We start from the raw sequence: 17,513 nt of genomic DNA, 5'->3' as shown, positions 1-17,513 counted from the left end.
GAGGATGTTTTTTGCCAACAAAGACATCTGCTTTGTAAATGAATACCAAATAAGAAAATATCAAGGAGAGATTTTGATTGACATCTCAGGAAACGGTTCACTATGCATTTTTACTGGTTGACTGAAATCACATTAGTGTGTGTGTGTGTGTGTGTGTGTGTGTGTGTGTGTGTGTGTGTGTGTGTGTGTGTGTGTGTGTGTGTGTGTGTGTGTGTGTAGACATGCTAGGAGCTTTGAAATGTATCCACCTCGTATTAGGACCAAGTTGTGGTTTAGCCTACTGTTTTACATCTAGGTAATTATGCTGGAGAGTGAAGACTACATCGATCAAAAAATGTTGTGATTGAAGAGAAAAGCTAGCTAACCCATCTGAACCCCCTCAGGGCTCCAAGGTACTGTAGGAGGTAGGCGGAATATGCTCTGAGTCACTCTGGGTTTGTCTGTCTGTCATATGACTTAAATGTGAGAATGTGAATGCCCTGCTGTTAGATTGTGGGCTGTGACCACGAGCTCGGCAGCGCAGTGAAGGAGGACAACTGTGGCGTGTGCAACGGAGACGGCTCCTCCTGCCGGCTGGTGCGAGGACACTACAAGTCCCAGCATTCCTCGGGAAAGAGTAAGGAAGTTACAAGCGAGTGTTGATAGAAGGCTCCGGAATACTGTACAGGGATGCATTCGGTTCCAAGTTAAACACTTGCTTGTTCACATTCCCTTGCCTTGCTTCCCCCAAAATGCCCGGATGATACATTTTAACGGCACGAAGGGCAGTGCCGTTCCAATTTAAGCGGGGGAAGGGAGTGGTCACAATCCATCTGTCCCAGGTTTTCAAGATTCACAATTCAAGATGCAGGACCAATTTATTGCCATGTATATGGTTTACACATATACATGTAGGGAAAATGACTATATCTTTAGAATCAGGATCAGAATCCATTTATTTAGCCAGGTAGTTTTAACACATACTAAAATTTCTGGACCTCGAAGGGTCTTTATTTGGCCTCGTTTGGCACATGTGAATGAAGGCGACACAGCGCACACAACACACACACACCTTCGGTGGTTGTCAGTGGAAATTGTTCCCTGCATTTCTCCCATCCTCCTCCCCTTGTGAACACGAGGAGAACATGCAAACATTTCTTGCTGTGAAAGTCTTGCAGAGACTTTCGTGCTGTGAGGCAACAGTACTAGGTACTGCCCCACGTGAGCGATTTTGGGGTTCGGTGTCTTGCTCAAGGAAACTTTGACACACTGCCGGGAGCTGGGATCAAACCGGGGACCTTGCGATCCCCAGCCGACTCCTCTACCTTCTGAGCTACAGTATGTGCCCCAATCTCTGTTAATTACAGTCATGTGACTGGTTCTCACTCCAGGGAAGGGAATAGGGCAATGGAGTGTGCTAACATGGAACTGAATACCCCCCCCAGGTTTAGTGATTATTTCTGATGCTCCTGACTCCCCACCCCGCCTCTCTCTCTCAGCTGAGGACCAGGTCATCGTGATGCAGTATGGGAGTCGTCACGTGCGCCTCGTCTTGAAAGGCCCGGATCACTTGTGTAAGTCTTGGTAGGTCTGGGGATCTATAATAAAGAGTGAATGCTGTTTTATTATGTTGTCCATGGAGGCTAACAGCCCATCATTGTGTCACATCTACGGACAGTCCGGGCTGCCGGCACAAAAAACGTGTAGCAAACCAAAAAACAACTAAAGCAACTAGTGAACCAGCAAGCTAACCTTTTCATTGTATTACCTTGTTTTTTTCAAAAGTGTGTTGAGTTATATCTTTGCATTGCATGACATGTTTTTGTAATGGAAGTAATATAATCCCCTTAAGTCTGATGTGTCTTGTGGAATATCGTCTTCCCATGATCATACTCCCTGACGAGATTTCCTCTCCGTACTTGCTCCTTATATGGAAAACGTTGAGTTCATTATCATGCCAATAAGAGATATCCATGCGGACGTTTACTAGGCGATGTGCCGTATGTGTATGTGAGTCGACCTTGTCAAATCCGTATTGAAAACCCTTGGCCTGGATGACCAGTGCACTTTCACCAAATCCATTTCAGACAAACTCACTGTTGCCTCTCTCGAGACACGCCCTGACGGCGGAACGGTTTCGCCGGTCTCTCCGTTGGGCCGGCACACCGCGTTGTTAGACGCTGCAGCGTACAGTAGAATCATCCGGAGCCATGCTCTGCTCTCCCTGGCTCCCACAAAGCCTGGGGGAGAGCTCTTCCAAGAGCCTCCTCGCTAATATCCCTGACGTCAAGCCCTTGGCAGAAAAATCACATTCAGATAACAATTGATAACAAATGTTTCGAACTGTCGTTTATCCTCTCTATAAGCGAGCGGTTAACAGTTAGCAGATCTTCTGAAAAAGCAGCCAGAACGATGGACGGATTTCTCATTCGGATATTACTCAGATTTCTTCTTTTCGCCGTGCTCAAATGGTAATCATATGGTCGGCTGCGATGACCGCCTCTGCTCTCTCGCTGTTTAAAAGTCCACTTAGGACCGGGCCCCATTAGGCCAGGCCTTGACACACGCTCCCGACTGTGGAAAACCTGCAGCAACACATGTTTTCCCTTGGGAGTCAAAATGTCTTGTTCGAGTCTTTATACAATCCATGTTACGTGTGTAGCTAACCGAAGTGCTGACGTGAATGTCTTAGCGGTTTTACTGCTTCTTGTGCAGTGTGTTTACTTTAACCGTCGTTTTTCATCATCACCGTCCTGGTCTTGTACCCCGGACGAGTGCTCCGTACGTTGCAGCCGTTGACCCTGTGCTGATCGTGAAGCGGCCGTGCTTCCCTGTCCGTTCCAGATCTGGAGAGCAAGACGCTGCAGGGGGTTAAAGATGAACTCGCTCTAGACGCTTCTGGCCAGTACCACCTGGAGAACACCACCCTGGACTACCAGAGACTGACGGACAAGGAGGTCCTGAGAGCGGCGGGGCCCCTCGGGGCCGACTTCACCATTAAAGTAAGAGAGAGAGACTAGGATTGATCACACGGTCGCTCCCCTCGGCCTGTTTTCTCGTCCCGTTTTCTCTGGGAAAAGCTACACAGTAGTTTTACCACACAAGGACACCATGGAAATAGGGGCGGCTCTTCCTTTGAACTCTCTGTGAACCCTGGGTGTCATAAAGAGTTCAAGGGAGATTTGATCTCGTCTCTGGGCCTCCTGTGCAGCACTTCAAATCAAACGCGCAAGACTCTTGTTACACTTTGTAGCGTGTCTTTTGTGTGGTTATTTTGATTGTGTCTGTTTTGATAGTATTAATGTTACTGTGTAGTTCAGTGGCTTACATACAGTACACTTTACTCTTTGGTCATTTAGCTGGCGCTTTTATCCAAAGCCACTTACAATGTTTATTGAACTAGTGTTAGGGTTAAGTACCTTGCTCAAGCACATGGTAGGCAATGATAGTCAAGTGGCCTGACTTGATCTTGAACCAGAAACCTGGTCACTGGTCAGGCGCTTTCAGTCAGCACTAGCTACCGCCCAGTAAATACCGGACCCGTGTCAAAATCATGAAATAATTTGAGTTACTTATCTTGATTGTTCCCCTCTGGCACTATGGAACCAATGGGCGCTTCCAAAAACAGGAAAACCTCACCCACCAGACACTCCAAGCAGAATCAAGCAAGTGATGAAGTAATTGAAAGGATTTCAAATTAGTATTTTGGCCCAGGTCTGTTAAATACCCCTTATGACCCTTTTTTTTGGCGACGGTGGGATGTTTGCAATCTTTGGGGAGAGCAAATCAAAACGGCAAATGTGCGGAACACATGTTAGGCACAGGCCTCTGAAATTGTGTCACAGATGACATGTCATTTGTCCCACATAAATGCTTTGTGTAACAAACGTGGAGCATGGGTGGGTTTTGCTTATGTATGATATATAAATAAATACACCATATAGAATAAAAGGTGTTTCTGTGTTCTCTTCAGTGCAAAGTGTGTAATAAGGGGCTGATTAATGTAGTCTCTTCCTCGTCCCTCCCTCTCACGCCCGGTACATTTATATAAGCTCTGAGTTCAGCTAACGGGGTCAACTCAGGGGAAGGAGCCATAGAACGAAGAGGGTTATAGCTAATCATGCTCTTCACTCAATCGCCCCAGTCAACCCCATATCCATATCACAGACACACACAGACAAACACACACTCGAGTCTTAAAGCTAATCAGGCCCTGGCACGCGTCCACGTGTCGATTACTACGCTTCCAGCATGTTTTTCCGTCTCCCGGCCTGTCCAGCAGCTGTTACCCTTTAGCACTTGGCCATTAGGTATACACAGGAGTACACCCAGGCCAGCAGGCGGACATTAGAAATGATACAGGCCACTGACAAACAACCAGTAAAAACAATCCCCCACCTAACATACAAATCAGAATAGCGCAATAAATAGGAAAACAGGAGACAGAAATCTGAGGAGACTAAATGCATATTTTTCTAATCTGTTAGGAGGAAGATAGCCAGTTCATATCAAAGAACTGTAAAAAAAAAAAAATATCCAGGAGAGTGGAACAGGGTATGACAAATCTTTTAGTCTTTCCATCGTAAGACAAATATGTGAATGTATGTCAGAGTTATTTATTTGATTTAAAAGTCTAGCAAGAGGATAGAATCAGTGTGTTGTTCTTCAATACGATGGATTTTTCAAGTTTGAGGAAAGCTGTCATGTGTTTCATGTTTGATAGTGCTTCTTTATATGTGAGTTGAACACAAGGTTCCAGTTTTGAGTAATTTCTTAATTTCTCTAGGGTTTAGTATATTCATCCTCCACAAACTCATCCCCAACCCCTCTTTCTTTCTCCACTCAGCCCCATGTCTAAGCTCAGTAAAGTCCAGTTGGGAGTAATGTACACAAAGAAACACACCGGCACTACCGAGAAGAGCTTAGCAGGTCAAAATGAGAAAAAGGTTTCGACATTGTTAAGTAAAACATAACGTCATGGATTTGTCAGATTTCTTACGGAACCATGTTCAACATGAGCCTATGTAGTACATTAACATATTTTCTTTTTTCAGCAATAGCAAATTACATAATTGTCTCTGAAGATCTCTTCTACCATTGGTCCCCCAGGTGAGATATGCCAGTGGTGTGGACAGCGTGATCCAGTTCATCTTCTACCAGCCCATCATCCATCGCTGGAGAGAAACGGATTTCTTCCCCTGTTCGGTGACCTGCGGTGGAGGTACAAAGCTTACTTTTATTTCCATAGCATCGGCCTTTTAAAAGAAAAGCCAGATAAAGGTTCATGGTAGTACCTTCACCAGATAGGTTCATACAGTTACATTTTGAGCCATTTTGTGGAATTTCATATCCTGGGTAGAGAGAATGTTGGTTGTAATTTCTGCCTGACATAACATTTGATTGGCTGTAGGATACCAGCTGACCTCGGCCGAGTGCTTTGACCTGCGTAGCCAGAGGGTGGTGATGGACCAGTACTGTCACTACTACCCTGAAAATGTTAAACCCAAGCCCAAGCTACAGGAATGCAACATGGACCCCTGCTTGGCCAGGTTAGTGGCCTAACCTCTCACACCGAGCGCCTCATCTTGCTGTTGGAAAATTGGTCAAATCGGAGGAAAGTGCGTTGTAATACTCTGATGTAGAATTACACAAAATCGTTTCATGATCTCCCTGAAGATAATCAACTTATGTAAACAACGCTCTGAACAAGCAAATTATCCATCTTACAGTATCTTATCTGTCTACATTGTTCTGTCTGTTATGGTCGCAGTATTGATTACGTGCGTTCTCCCATCTGTTTTTAGTGATGGCTACAAGCAAATTATGCCTTATGACCTCTACCACCCTCTCCCTCGGTATGCATGGGAATTTTATTTATTGGATGAAACATAACAGAATACACACCTACACTCTCTTTCTCGATCTTTCTCTCTCTCTTTGTATTTCATTCAAATAGATGCATTGCCAAATCCTGCAATACACTACATCCATTGTTCATGCAAGCATTGTGACAGATGTTTGGACCCCAAATGTGGACCCCTGAACTGACCTCTGACCCCGGTGCTAGGTGGGAGAGCAGCCCCTGGACGGCCTGTTCCACCTCCTGCGGCGGGGGGGTGCAGAGCCGCTCTGTGTCCTGCGTGGAGGAGGACCTGCAGGGCACCGTCACCCCCGCGGAGGAGTGGAAGTGCCTGTATACCCCCAAGACGGCCATCCTGCAGCCGTGCAACACCTTCGACTGTCCCACCTGGCTGGCTCAGGAGTGGTCACCCGTAAGTCACCGGTCTGAGATCTACCCAGCTTACTTGACTACTGTGTGTGTGTATGTATGTGACGATCGAATGTGTCAATTTTATTCATGCCCATTGTGGTATGAAGGCCCACAGTAAATTAACCTCCACTATAACTTGTTCAAGATCATTAAATTCATTGCAGTTTTTAACTTTAATTTGTTTTATTTGGGGGGTTGTACCACTTTATCTTATAATCAGGCTTCAGCTCATTAGTCTCAGTAATCTCTGATTGGCAGCAAGAGCCTTGAGCTAACAATTTATTAATTTGCCAAAACATGAGGGAAAATATGGCTTGATTAAACCTCATGGGTACTCTGCACTGAAAAGTCATTGCAGAATAAAACAATGTTAGCCAGGCGTTAACCAGACGTTAACCAGGCGTTACACGGATGTTAACCAGGCGTTAACCGAATGTTAACCAGGCGTTAACCGGATGTTAACCAGGCGTTAACCAGGCGCTAACCAAGCCTTAACCAGGCGTTAACTGGACGTTAACCAGGCATTAACTGAACGTTAACCAGGCGTAAACCAAGCGTTAAGCAGGTGTTAACTGGATGTTAACCAGACGTTACTCAGGCGTTAACCAGACGTTAATCAGGCGTTAACCAGGCGTTAACTGGACATTAACCAGGCGCTAACTGGACGTTTTGAAGTGTTCTCCCGTCTCTTCATGGAGCAAGAGACATCATCAACACACTGTAGTGGAGCTCATGTAACCGCTGAAGACCATGCCTAAAACAGAACCTCTCCTGGGTGACAACCAGTAGCAGCGCTAACCTCACTCACAGCCCCGAGCCTGAACATGGACAAAACAAATACAACTTTAATTAAAAACTCCAAAGTCAACAGAGCACAGAAAGTTCTCGTCTCTAACATGGTGCCACACACACACACACACACACACACACACACACACACACACACACACACACACACACACACACACCGGTTATCAAGACCCTGGAGACAGAACATTCCAATACCGCCCAGTGAGGTAGCATTTTTCACCAGAGGAGAGCAGGAATAACTCAACCCATTGGAAAAATATATATATACGATTTTCTGCCTTATGTTACACAGAGGTACAACAAGCCAACCAGAGAGCCAAGAGAAGCCCCTTTCAGTTTTACTATCATGGGAGAAAGTGTACCTCTATCCAGCAAGCACGAGAGAGAAACCCAGAGCGCTAGATTTGTGACCCCCCCCCCCTCCCCTAAAAACCTGCAACACTGTTTACCTTGCAAATTCCTCCATCTGTACACCCCTCTTAAATGCTTGTCTTGGCAGAGGATGCATACAAAAAGGCCTGTAGCAGGCAAAAGATCTGCCAGGAGTTTTGTGGGTCTCTCTACCTCATCTCCTCTCAACTTTGGGTATGAAGCACTTAAGGCACCTTAAATGGAAATATTTTAGCCAAGACAGTCAAAGAAAGAGGATTCATTAATTAATTAAATAATTAATGAATACATTTTTGGTTTTGCTAGGAATACGCGTGCTTTAAACCATTAATTGTTGACGAGCAGCTCGAAATACTCGAAAATCGATCTCTTGATGGATTAAAGTTGCTACACAGTAACTCACTATAACTGACCTGTTGTTCAGCTTTTGGAGTCAAAATGGGTCACAGAAAAACTGTCATGACACACGCACTGCACACGCACATCAGGTGCATGCAGTTCATGTTCAAGCAGAGTAACTGGACAGAGTCAGTCATTCAGATACTGCTTGAACGAAACATATTTTCACCTAAGACCGAAGATGTGAGGTTTAAAAATACAAATTAAAAAATACCACGTATGAATCCTCTTTGTGCCATTTTAAAATAACATTATGGATAAAAAGCCAAATTTGTCACACATCTGTAGCAATACTACAGAGCAGTGCCTCTCTTAACCACAAGAAATTTGCTGTTATTTGCTAATGAATCACAGCCTGTTCGTTATTCATTAACACTCATATGCGGTGTGCGGTTAATAATCTTGCTTGCCTCTTACAGTGCACCACGACCTGTGGACAGGGTCTGCGCTACAGGGTGGTCCTGTGTATCGACCACAGAGGGCTCCACACCGGAGGCTGCAACCCCACCACCAAGCCCCACATCAAGGAAGAGTGTCTGGTCACGGTACCCTGTTTCAAGCCCATCGGTATGTTTTTCTAATCTCCTTCAATGAGTGTAATGTATCAACTCATCAGTCATACTGTAAGTGATTGGTCTGTTAAAGGAGAATTCCACCACAGCACAGTAGTATCAGTTGCTATTCCGCCCTCGTGGCCAACCAGAGATTACAGAAATTAATGAACTGATGCCTGATTACAGAATAAGGTGGTACAAACCAAAAAATAAAACAAATTAACTTTAATTAATTTAATGTTCTTGAACAAGCTTTGGTTGCTTAATAGCTTAATTTACCATGACCCTTAATTACCGCAATGGATAAATCTGAAGGTGATATTATGCAAGAATTACAAATGTTGTTTCAGTCAAACCAGAAAGTCTGCACACCCCTTCACCTTGTTATACATTACAGCTTTATTCCAAAATGGATTGAATTCTTTTTTTCACTCATAATCTACACACAATAATGACAAAGTGAAAAAAGTTGAAATGGAAATGTATTATAATTAGGGCTGTAAAGCGATGAAAAATGATCAACATGATCTGTAATTACAGCGGTGGTGAGGGAAGCCGTCCGACTGAAGAAGGAGGCCTTCCGGGTTATGTTAGCCCGGGAGACCCCAGAAACAGTTGCAGGGTATCGACTGGCCCGGAGGGCTGCGGCTTCGGCCGTGACCAAGGCAAAGCAGCGGGTGTGGGAGGAGTTCGGAGAAACCATGGAGAAGGACTTTCGGTCGGCACCAAAGTGTTTCTGGAAGACCATCAGACACCTCAGGAAGGGAAAGCGGGGGACCATCCAAGCTGTATACAGCAAGGAGGGGACACTGCTGACCTCAACTGAGGAGGTTGTTGAGCGTTGGAAGGAGCACTTTGAGGAACTCCTGAACCCGACTAATCCACCCTCTACGATCGAGGCAGAGCCGGAAGATGATGGGGGGTCGTCAATGTCCTTGGAGGAGGTCACTGAGGTAGTCAAACAACTCCACAGTGGCAGAGCCCCAGGGACTGATGAGATCCGTCCAGAAATGCTGAAGGCGCTGGGTGTAGAGGGGCTGTCTTGGTTGACACGCCTCTGTAACACTGCGTGGAAGTCTGGGTCAGTGCCGAAGGAGTGGCAGACTGGGGTGGTGGTCCCAATATTCAAAAAAGGGGACCAGAGGGTGTGTGCGAATTATAGAGGCATCACATTACTCAGCCTCCCAGGGAAAGTTTACTCCAAGGTGCTGGAAAGGAGGGTCCGGCCGATAGTCGAACCTCAGATCGAAGAGGAACAATGCGGATTTCGTCCTGGTCCGACCAGCTCTTCACTCTCGCAAGGATCTTGGAGGGGGCTTGGGAGTTTGCCCAACCTGTCTACATGTGTTTTGTGGACTTGGAGAAGGCTTACGACCGGGTCCCCCGAGAGGTCTTGTGGAGGGTTATGCGGGAGTATGGGGTGAGGGGATCCCTACTTAGGGCCATCCAATCCCTGTACACCCAGAGCGAGAGCTGTGTCCGGGTCCTCGGCAGTAAGTCGTCTGCCTTTCCGGTGGGTGTTGGCCTCCGCCAGGGCTGCGCTTTGTCACCAATCCTGTTTGTGATTTTCATGGACAGGATATCGAGGCGTAGCCGGGGGGAGGTGGGTTTGCAGTTCGGTGAGCTGGGGATCACGTCACTGCTTTTTGCAGATGATGTGGTCCTGATGGCATCAGCTGCCTGCGACCTCCAGCACTCTCTGGATAGGTTCGCAACTGAGTGTGAAGCGGCTGGGATGAGAATAAGCACTTCTAAATCTGAGGCCATGGTTCTCAGCAGGAAACCGGTGGCCTGTCCGCTCCGAGTAGGAAATGAGTCCTTACCCCAAGTGAAGGAGTTCAAGTATCTGGGGGTCTTGTTCACGAGTGAGGGAACCATGGAGAGGGAGTTTGGCCGGAGAATCGGAGCAGCTGGTGCGGTTCTGCAGTCGCTATACCGCACTGTTGTGACGAAAAGAGAGCTGAGCCAAAAGGCAAAGCTCTCGATCTACCGGTCTATCTTCGTCCCCACCCTCACCTATGGTCATGAAGGATGGGTCATGACCGAAAGAACGAGATCACGGATACAAGCGGCCGAAATGAGTTTTCTCCGGAGGGTGGCTGGGGTCTCCCTGAGAGATCGGGTGAGAAGTTCAGTCATCCGGGAGAGACTCGGAGTAGAGCCGCTGCTCCTTTGCGTCGAAAGGAGCCAGTTGAGGTGGTTCGGGCATCTAGTGAGGATGCCTCCTGGGCGCCTCCCTAGGTAGGTGTTCCAGGCGTGTCCGGCTGGGAGGAGGCCGCGGGGTAGACCCAGGACCAGGTGGCGGGACTACATCTCCGCACTGGCCTGTGAGCGGCTAAAGATTCCCCAGGCAGAGCTGGTTGATGCTGCTAGGGAAAGGGATGTCTGGGGCCCCCTGCTGGAGCTGCTGCCTCCGCGACCCGACCCCGGATAAGCGGATGAAGATGATGATGATGATCTGTAATTAATTGATTGCGATTAATCGCAAATTGATCCTATATCCATTTTTGCTGGCAAAAGCCCACAAATGAAATTATTCCAATAGATCTTTCTGACCTGTCAATCAAGTGGAGAATAATAACCAATAAGGTTGCTTGATTTCTTAAGACCACACCTCTGATGTCTCACAAACAAAGCTTGTCCCGCATAGATTAAACATTAGTTTGAAGAAAATGGCTCTTAAAACATACAGAAAGCAGTCCCTCCAGAAAAACGCGGGCAAAAATCCTTGATTATGTGGGCAAAAATCCTTGATTATGCAATGGAATATGCGGGGGTTTTATGTGTTTTTATGCGTTGAAAATGCGGGGATTTTCTGAAGTTGCAGGAACTTGCGAATATTGCGAGAATATGTGAGAACCTGTCCTGTATTTTCATGCACACCCCACTCTAATGCATATAGCCTACACTACTATGTCTTCACATGCTTGGAATGATACGAGAAATAACAAAACCATAGCCTATGCGAGAGTGCCTAGACCAGGTAGCCTACGGTAATAGACCGTCATGATTGAAGGCAGCCTTAAAACTTACAGTGATGATGAAACTTATAAACAACCATTATGCCAATGTCTGGTCTCTGTCATCCAGGTCATTTGCTATTTCCAAATTTATAGGACCAAACATTTTGCCCATGTCTATGATCTGATGTTTATTGATTTGATCTTAATATAATTGATGCAGCTGTGCTTTAGCCTACTCTTATTGGCTATGTATTTCCTTCATTCATGATGAGAATAGCAGAGGACTTTGAACTTGATGCATTAAACATAAATTGGTGCAATTCACTAGAATGCAGAAAATGAGATGTCTGACACTCATAATCTCATGGGAGAGGACCCCCAGACCCCTGCTTGATTTGTGTTCCGTGAGCATGGGACTGCTGGCAAGATGTCCCTTATTTTTCACCATTGTAGGTGGCAACCCTACAAACGAGGTGAAAAACATTAAAACTTAAAGCAGAAAAATGCGGGAAGTATGAAATCAAGCGAGCCCCGCATATTCCACGTTTTTTGCGCAGAGTTCAGTGATTATCGCGGTGAAAATGCGCTCTTTCTAAAATGATGTGACCCTTGCATAATCTGCGCCTTTTGCCTGATTATGCAATGAATTATGCGATCGCATAATCGTGTTTTTCTGGAGGGACTGAGAAAGACACAAAAAGCTACGAAGCTAGAAATGTTAGGCGCTTGTACAGTAGCTAATTAGCCCGTTGCTAGTCGGTAAGTTAGTTTGGTCGTATTCAAAGGGTTAAAGTAATCTTTCCATTTAGAGGGCAAAGCAAAGTCTGATTCTCCGCTTCCTCGAGTTTGTTTGAAGGCAATGATGCTTTTGTGTGACATAAGACGTAGCCAGGTCCAAATTAAGCCACCTAAAGCTGGACGAAATCAATGCATGCCATTAATTTGCATTAATTTGTATTAACGTGTTCATGTTTGCATAATTAATTAATCTAATTAACATGTTAAATTGACAGTCCTAAAATGTAAAATTACATTAAAAGTAAATGTAAACCAAACACTGAAATATCACAGACTGTACATACAGTATGTATTCACACCATTTACTCAGTACTTTGTACACCTTTGGCAGCAATTACAGCAACAAGTCTTCTTGGGTATGACGCTACAAGCTTGGCACACCTATTTTTGGGCAGTTCCTCCCATTCTTCTCTGCAGATCCTGTCAAGCTCCATCAGGTTGGATGGGGAGCGTCGGTGCACAGCCATTTTCAGGTCTCTCCAGAGATGTTCAATCGGGTTCAAGTCTGGGCTCTGGCTGGGTCATTCAAGGACATTCACAGACTTTCTCCGAAGCCAGCCCTTCTCTTGGCTGTGTGCTTAGGGTCATTGGGCCTCATTCACCAACGAAGTAAAGACATTCTTAAGAAGCATTTCATCTTAAACTGTACTTACGCAGTTTCAAAGAAAATTCTGGCATTCACCAATGGTTTCTCATCTGGGATTTGTTCTCAGTTAAGAACAGAATGTACCAACACTGAATAGCAGTCGCAAGTAGGCCATTTGAGTGCGGAAATGTAGACTATGCAAAATTGGTGATTGCGGTCACCTCAATTCTGCTCCCAATGCATGGCAGCTGCCGCCATTGGTGTGTGAATGGCGCATTCACACACAATGGCGCACTCCCCATCCAGTGTAACAACTGGATGGGGAGTGCGTTACAAATGCAGTACCAGTACCTACAGTTGAATGATATATGATTGAAATACAATTATATTTGCATAATTCCCAATAACGTGTCCTAATTATAACCATAATTTCTATTGTAAACGTGTGCGTCAGAATATCTGATATGTCATTGTTTAAATAATTTCGCTCCGAATTGCTTGTTATTCGTATTGATCAGTCTTGAAGATATTTCGATTGTGTTAATAATTTGTGATTTGGTGTAAATTAATGAGTATTGTTTTGTTTTAATTCTTTGACCGTTCTGCAATAGCACTGTGAGATTTCGTTGTAGCCTATAGGCCTACATATAATACCACCAAATCCATGACCATTTCATCAATTGGTGATTGCGGTCACCTCAATTCTACAGTTGGATGCGAAGTGCGCTAGACGGAGAGTCTGCTGCAGAGAGGGGGTGGTAGTCAGTGTCCCTGGTGTCTGTATCCATATCGCCAGCGGCGGGCACACCCAACAGTGCTGTTGTCCCTATTATGGCACCAACGCGCTGGTCAAACTCGGACAACGGTGGGCACGCCGGCCCCCCTCCAGTGGCCTGCATATCTCTCCTCAAGATTAAACATTCACGATTCCTTTATTTGTCACATGCAGCCTAATGTCCAGTCACAGTGAAATGTTGGCCAAGGTTATGGTCATTACAGATAAACTCCAATACTCATTTTACAAATGACACAATATTAGGACCATTTCTATACAGTATGTAGATAAGATCAGATAAGTAGGGTAGGCCTACCTATGTTTCACAATGCGTTTTTTGCTGTCTGATTTCACATCAGCCCATTTCTTTTTTATTTCAGCAATTGTGCGCCCTTCTCCTGATACTATATTAACTGCACGGGTGATCGCGTCCCATGCTTCATTCTTTTGTGTTGCTTTATAGCCACTGCTGACACTACTGAATATGACCGCCCGTCTATTGTTGACCTCCTCCAGCAGTAGGCTACCTCCACTTCAGCACTGATGAAGTTTTTTCTTCTTTTGGCCGGCGCCCCATCAGATTTGGATTCACGCTTTCACATGATCACTAGCTTATCCTTCAAACTTTTCTCACTCGTTTCGGAGCGTGTGTGTGCACACAGGCCAGCGGCGGCATGTCCTTATATGGAGCTGCCGGGGCGGTTACCTACTGTATGCTAATTTGGGTGTAAATGAGGTGATAAATATGATTTAAATAATTACTGTCCAATCTCAAAGCTTCCATATTTCACAAAAATCCTGGAAACCTTGGCAAACAGGTGAAGTATTATCTTTCAAGTCATTCAATACTAAGCCCACATCAATCTGGTTATAGAGCAAATACTAAGCCCACATCAATCTGGTTTTAGAGCAAATCGCAGCACAATCTCAGCTGTCACCTCAGTTCAAAATCAGAATCTGTTTAATGCTATGCAGTTTTTCAATGTATGTGGTGCATAACAATTAAGATAACATTGGACAAGGTGCAGGGATGAGACAGGACAGTGCAAAGACAGGACAGTGCAAAGAGTGATTATGAAATGTCAGAGGTGGACACACGCCTTGTTGAAGTGGTTACCTTATGATATAATATCTGCATTAGAGATGAAGAAACTGTGCTGCTTTTTTTGTGGATAGACAGATAGCTCTTTATTTATCCCCATGGGGAAATTTCTGTGGGGATAAGTCTAAAGCTAATTTATCACCCGTTACTTTCAGAAATATTTATCTAAAATGTGTAGCCCTGCAATTTCTTTCAGGATTATTTGAGTGAGAATCAGAATCAGAAACCCAGTCTGAATTTGTGCACATGGGGGGTATCAAAGGGTGTGCCGCAGGGTTATATTTTGGGTTCTTTCACTATTTATATTAATGATATTGTCTCCTCTCTAAAAGATTGTCAAACCCATCTTTACGCTGATTATACTGTTATATATTGTATTGCTGACTCTGTACAACTTGCCACTGAGAGATTGCAGATTGCTTTTAATGCCCTACAGTTAGCTCTTACTGATCTTTAACTGCTTCTCAATGCAAATAAAGCAATGTATTCTGTTAACTAGAGCCAGAAGTATTGTAACTATACATTGTTCTTTCATTGAAAGTTTATCAGAGTATAAATATATTGGCCCAATGATACATTTACTTTTAAACACCATATTGATAAACTTGTCAGCAAACTGCGAAAACCAATTGTCTTTTTGTACAGAAACAGATCCATCTTTCCCATGTTATGTAGGAAGAGGATCGCTGAAGCAATTTTCCTATCTGCAATGGACTATTGTGATGGAATTTTAGCTGAAAAGTACCAAGCTTACAGCTTCTTAGAGCATAGTAAAGCTGGAGTTTAGAGCTTGGCTAGGCTACCAACGTTTTACACCTTCTACGTTAGCAGCGAGTGTCTTGTTTTTACAGACTGCAGATTAACTAGCCAAGTTAATGTAGCTAGCTAATGTTAGCTAGTGGTAACGTTTGCTGTCTCTCCAAAAACTGACAGTTGTAGTTATCGGAACAGCCTTTTAGAGTCTCTAGCCCAAAAGGTTCAACCTTTTTCAACTGCAAAAAAAAAGCCTAGAGCTCATGGCACTGTAGCGCTAAAAAGCGCTTGGAACACAGCTCTCATCTCTATAGCGCCCTAGAGCTCATTACCCATTGTAACCAACGAGAAAACAGCGGCAGCTCTAAAATACAGCTTGTCGGTGGATACGCACGATAGTTAAAATAATACTCACCATTGTCTCTTGCTTGGTCTTCTCTTGAAGTGAGACGTAATAGACAGGTGTAGGTACCTAGGTACTTGTTCATTTACAAGGTTTCATGTTGGGAAGCTGCCTCCTTACACCCCACTGATAGTGGATTGGGAATCTGGTCCTTATCATATACTGATCAAATGACGGGCTTGTTCTTAAAGTCCCTTGTGCATTGTTTTTCCTGGTTCTCGCATCATCCATATGGTCTAATGGTCTAACCCTGCAAAATAACAGCCTAAATGTTTTATTTCTGTTGGGTGTTCCCCTTTAAGTAATCAGCACTCCCGTTGATATGTCTGCCAAGCCGCACCCTACTGTACCAATCAAGCGCTGATGGAATCACTCACTAACTCACTTGTTTACTCACTTTCTCTCACTCACTCCCTCATTCACTTTTTTCCTCTTTCCGCCTCTACAGAAACACTCCCTGTTGAGGCCAAGCAACAGTGGGCCAAGCAGGCCGTCGAGCTGGAGGTGGAGATTGTTGTGTCAGAGGACCCCACGTGAGTTCCAGCAGAGGTCCCTAGGGGCCACATGTAACTCTAACCCTAATCTACTACTTCTAAACGCTAATCAACTTCAGTCCTGGTCCTGACGACCCAACGAATGTGCAGGCATCTTCAGGAAAACACCAAATCACTGTCAAAGGAAATATCACTGAATGATTACTCTTCATATACAATCTGTCACACTCTCATTGCAAAACCTTATAGAATAAGATGGCCTCCGAAGCCAGCTGGCATGCTCATACCTGTTGTTTCCTCCCAGAAATAGATGCTCGGTCGAAACCATAACAGGTGTTTGGAGCAGGGCTGATTTCTTTTGGGGGGGGGGGGGTGCTAAGTGAGAGCCAGGCACAAGATACAGGGGATGTGCAACAGGCACCAAAACTTGTGATTTACCAGGAGGTTATGCTCCTGGCCTGTTAATCACCATGAATCCCCCACACCTCCTTCCCCTGAATTGTAGTTCCTATCTTGCAATGCCCATTTCATACAGCTATGGTTCTGTAGATTTTTAAGAATCTCAAAGTGATAATAATAAAATAATTATAAATCACTTTATTTATAAATCACTTTTCATTGCAAAGCCAATCACAAAGTCATTAAGAAAACAAACACAAATTAGGTATAAAATCTAGCTGCAAGCAGCGATAGCAGGAACCAAGCTTCAAGCGCAGCAACGAACGCAGCAACACGGCATACTATTTATTACAGCACATTTAAACTATGTGGCCATTGAAAACGTCGATGAAAATACTATGAAAGTGTGATGGGCGTGGCTTTGCACAAAAAGGCTTATATCAACTTTAAAATTGAATCTGGCGATTTGTGTCCAACTAGTAAGTTGTAGAGCATGCCATGGCCTACTCATACAAGCAATTTGAATCCACTTAATGAGTTATAAACTGAAGGACTGATGACCTGAAGGAGTCAAGAACTGGAAGAGTCAGATGAACTAATGAGTGAGCATTGTAGTCATGTTTAAACCCAGCAGGTTTTGTCACACATTTACCACAGGCACAATTTTTTGCCACCTAGCAGCCAGAGGGCGCTGTGTGCATGTTGTGAGTGCCAAATTTGTGTCTATAAAGTATAGTGTCTGCTTTAGATCAATCCTTAACCAAAACACTTTACTAATGATTAGTAAATGGTTTCTAAAGACCTACAGTATATTACTACATGTGATAACATTTATGA

At 44.6% G+C, this 17,513-nt stretch overlaps 1 protein-coding gene across 1 annotated transcript in view; it reads left to right on the top strand.

Annotated features, from left to right (window-relative positions):
* The window catches only part of LOC311320244 (ADAMTS-like protein 1), a gene marked incomplete at its 5' end in the record, with an annotated part of 119,693 nt that overhangs the window by 83,178 nt on the left and 19,002 nt on the right, over nt 1–17,513 (top strand). The window contains 9 exons of the mRNA XM_084451977.1: nt 490–616; nt 1,479–1,553; nt 2,824–2,981; nt 5,089–5,200; nt 5,390–5,528; nt 5,784–5,834; nt 6,047–6,251; nt 8,269–8,416; nt 16,232–16,316. Of these exons, the coding sequence (XP_084308103.1) occupies nt 490–616; nt 1,479–1,553; nt 2,824–2,981; nt 5,089–5,200; nt 5,390–5,528; nt 5,784–5,834; nt 6,047–6,251; nt 8,269–8,416; nt 16,232–16,316 (1,100 nt within the window). The remainder of the gene's footprint in view (nt 1–489; nt 617–1,478; nt 1,554–2,823; nt 2,982–5,088; nt 5,201–5,389; nt 5,529–5,783; nt 5,835–6,046; nt 6,252–8,268; nt 8,417–16,231; nt 16,317–17,513) is intronic.

This window comes from Borostomias antarcticus, assembly GCF_949987555.1.
Source record: "Borostomias antarcticus genome assembly, chromosome: 17".
In the NCBI taxonomy this organism is placed as follows: domain Eukaryota; kingdom Metazoa; phylum Chordata; class Actinopteri; order Stomiiformes; family Stomiidae; genus Borostomias; species Borostomias antarcticus.
This window is presented reverse-complemented; position numbering and strand designations above follow the sequence as displayed.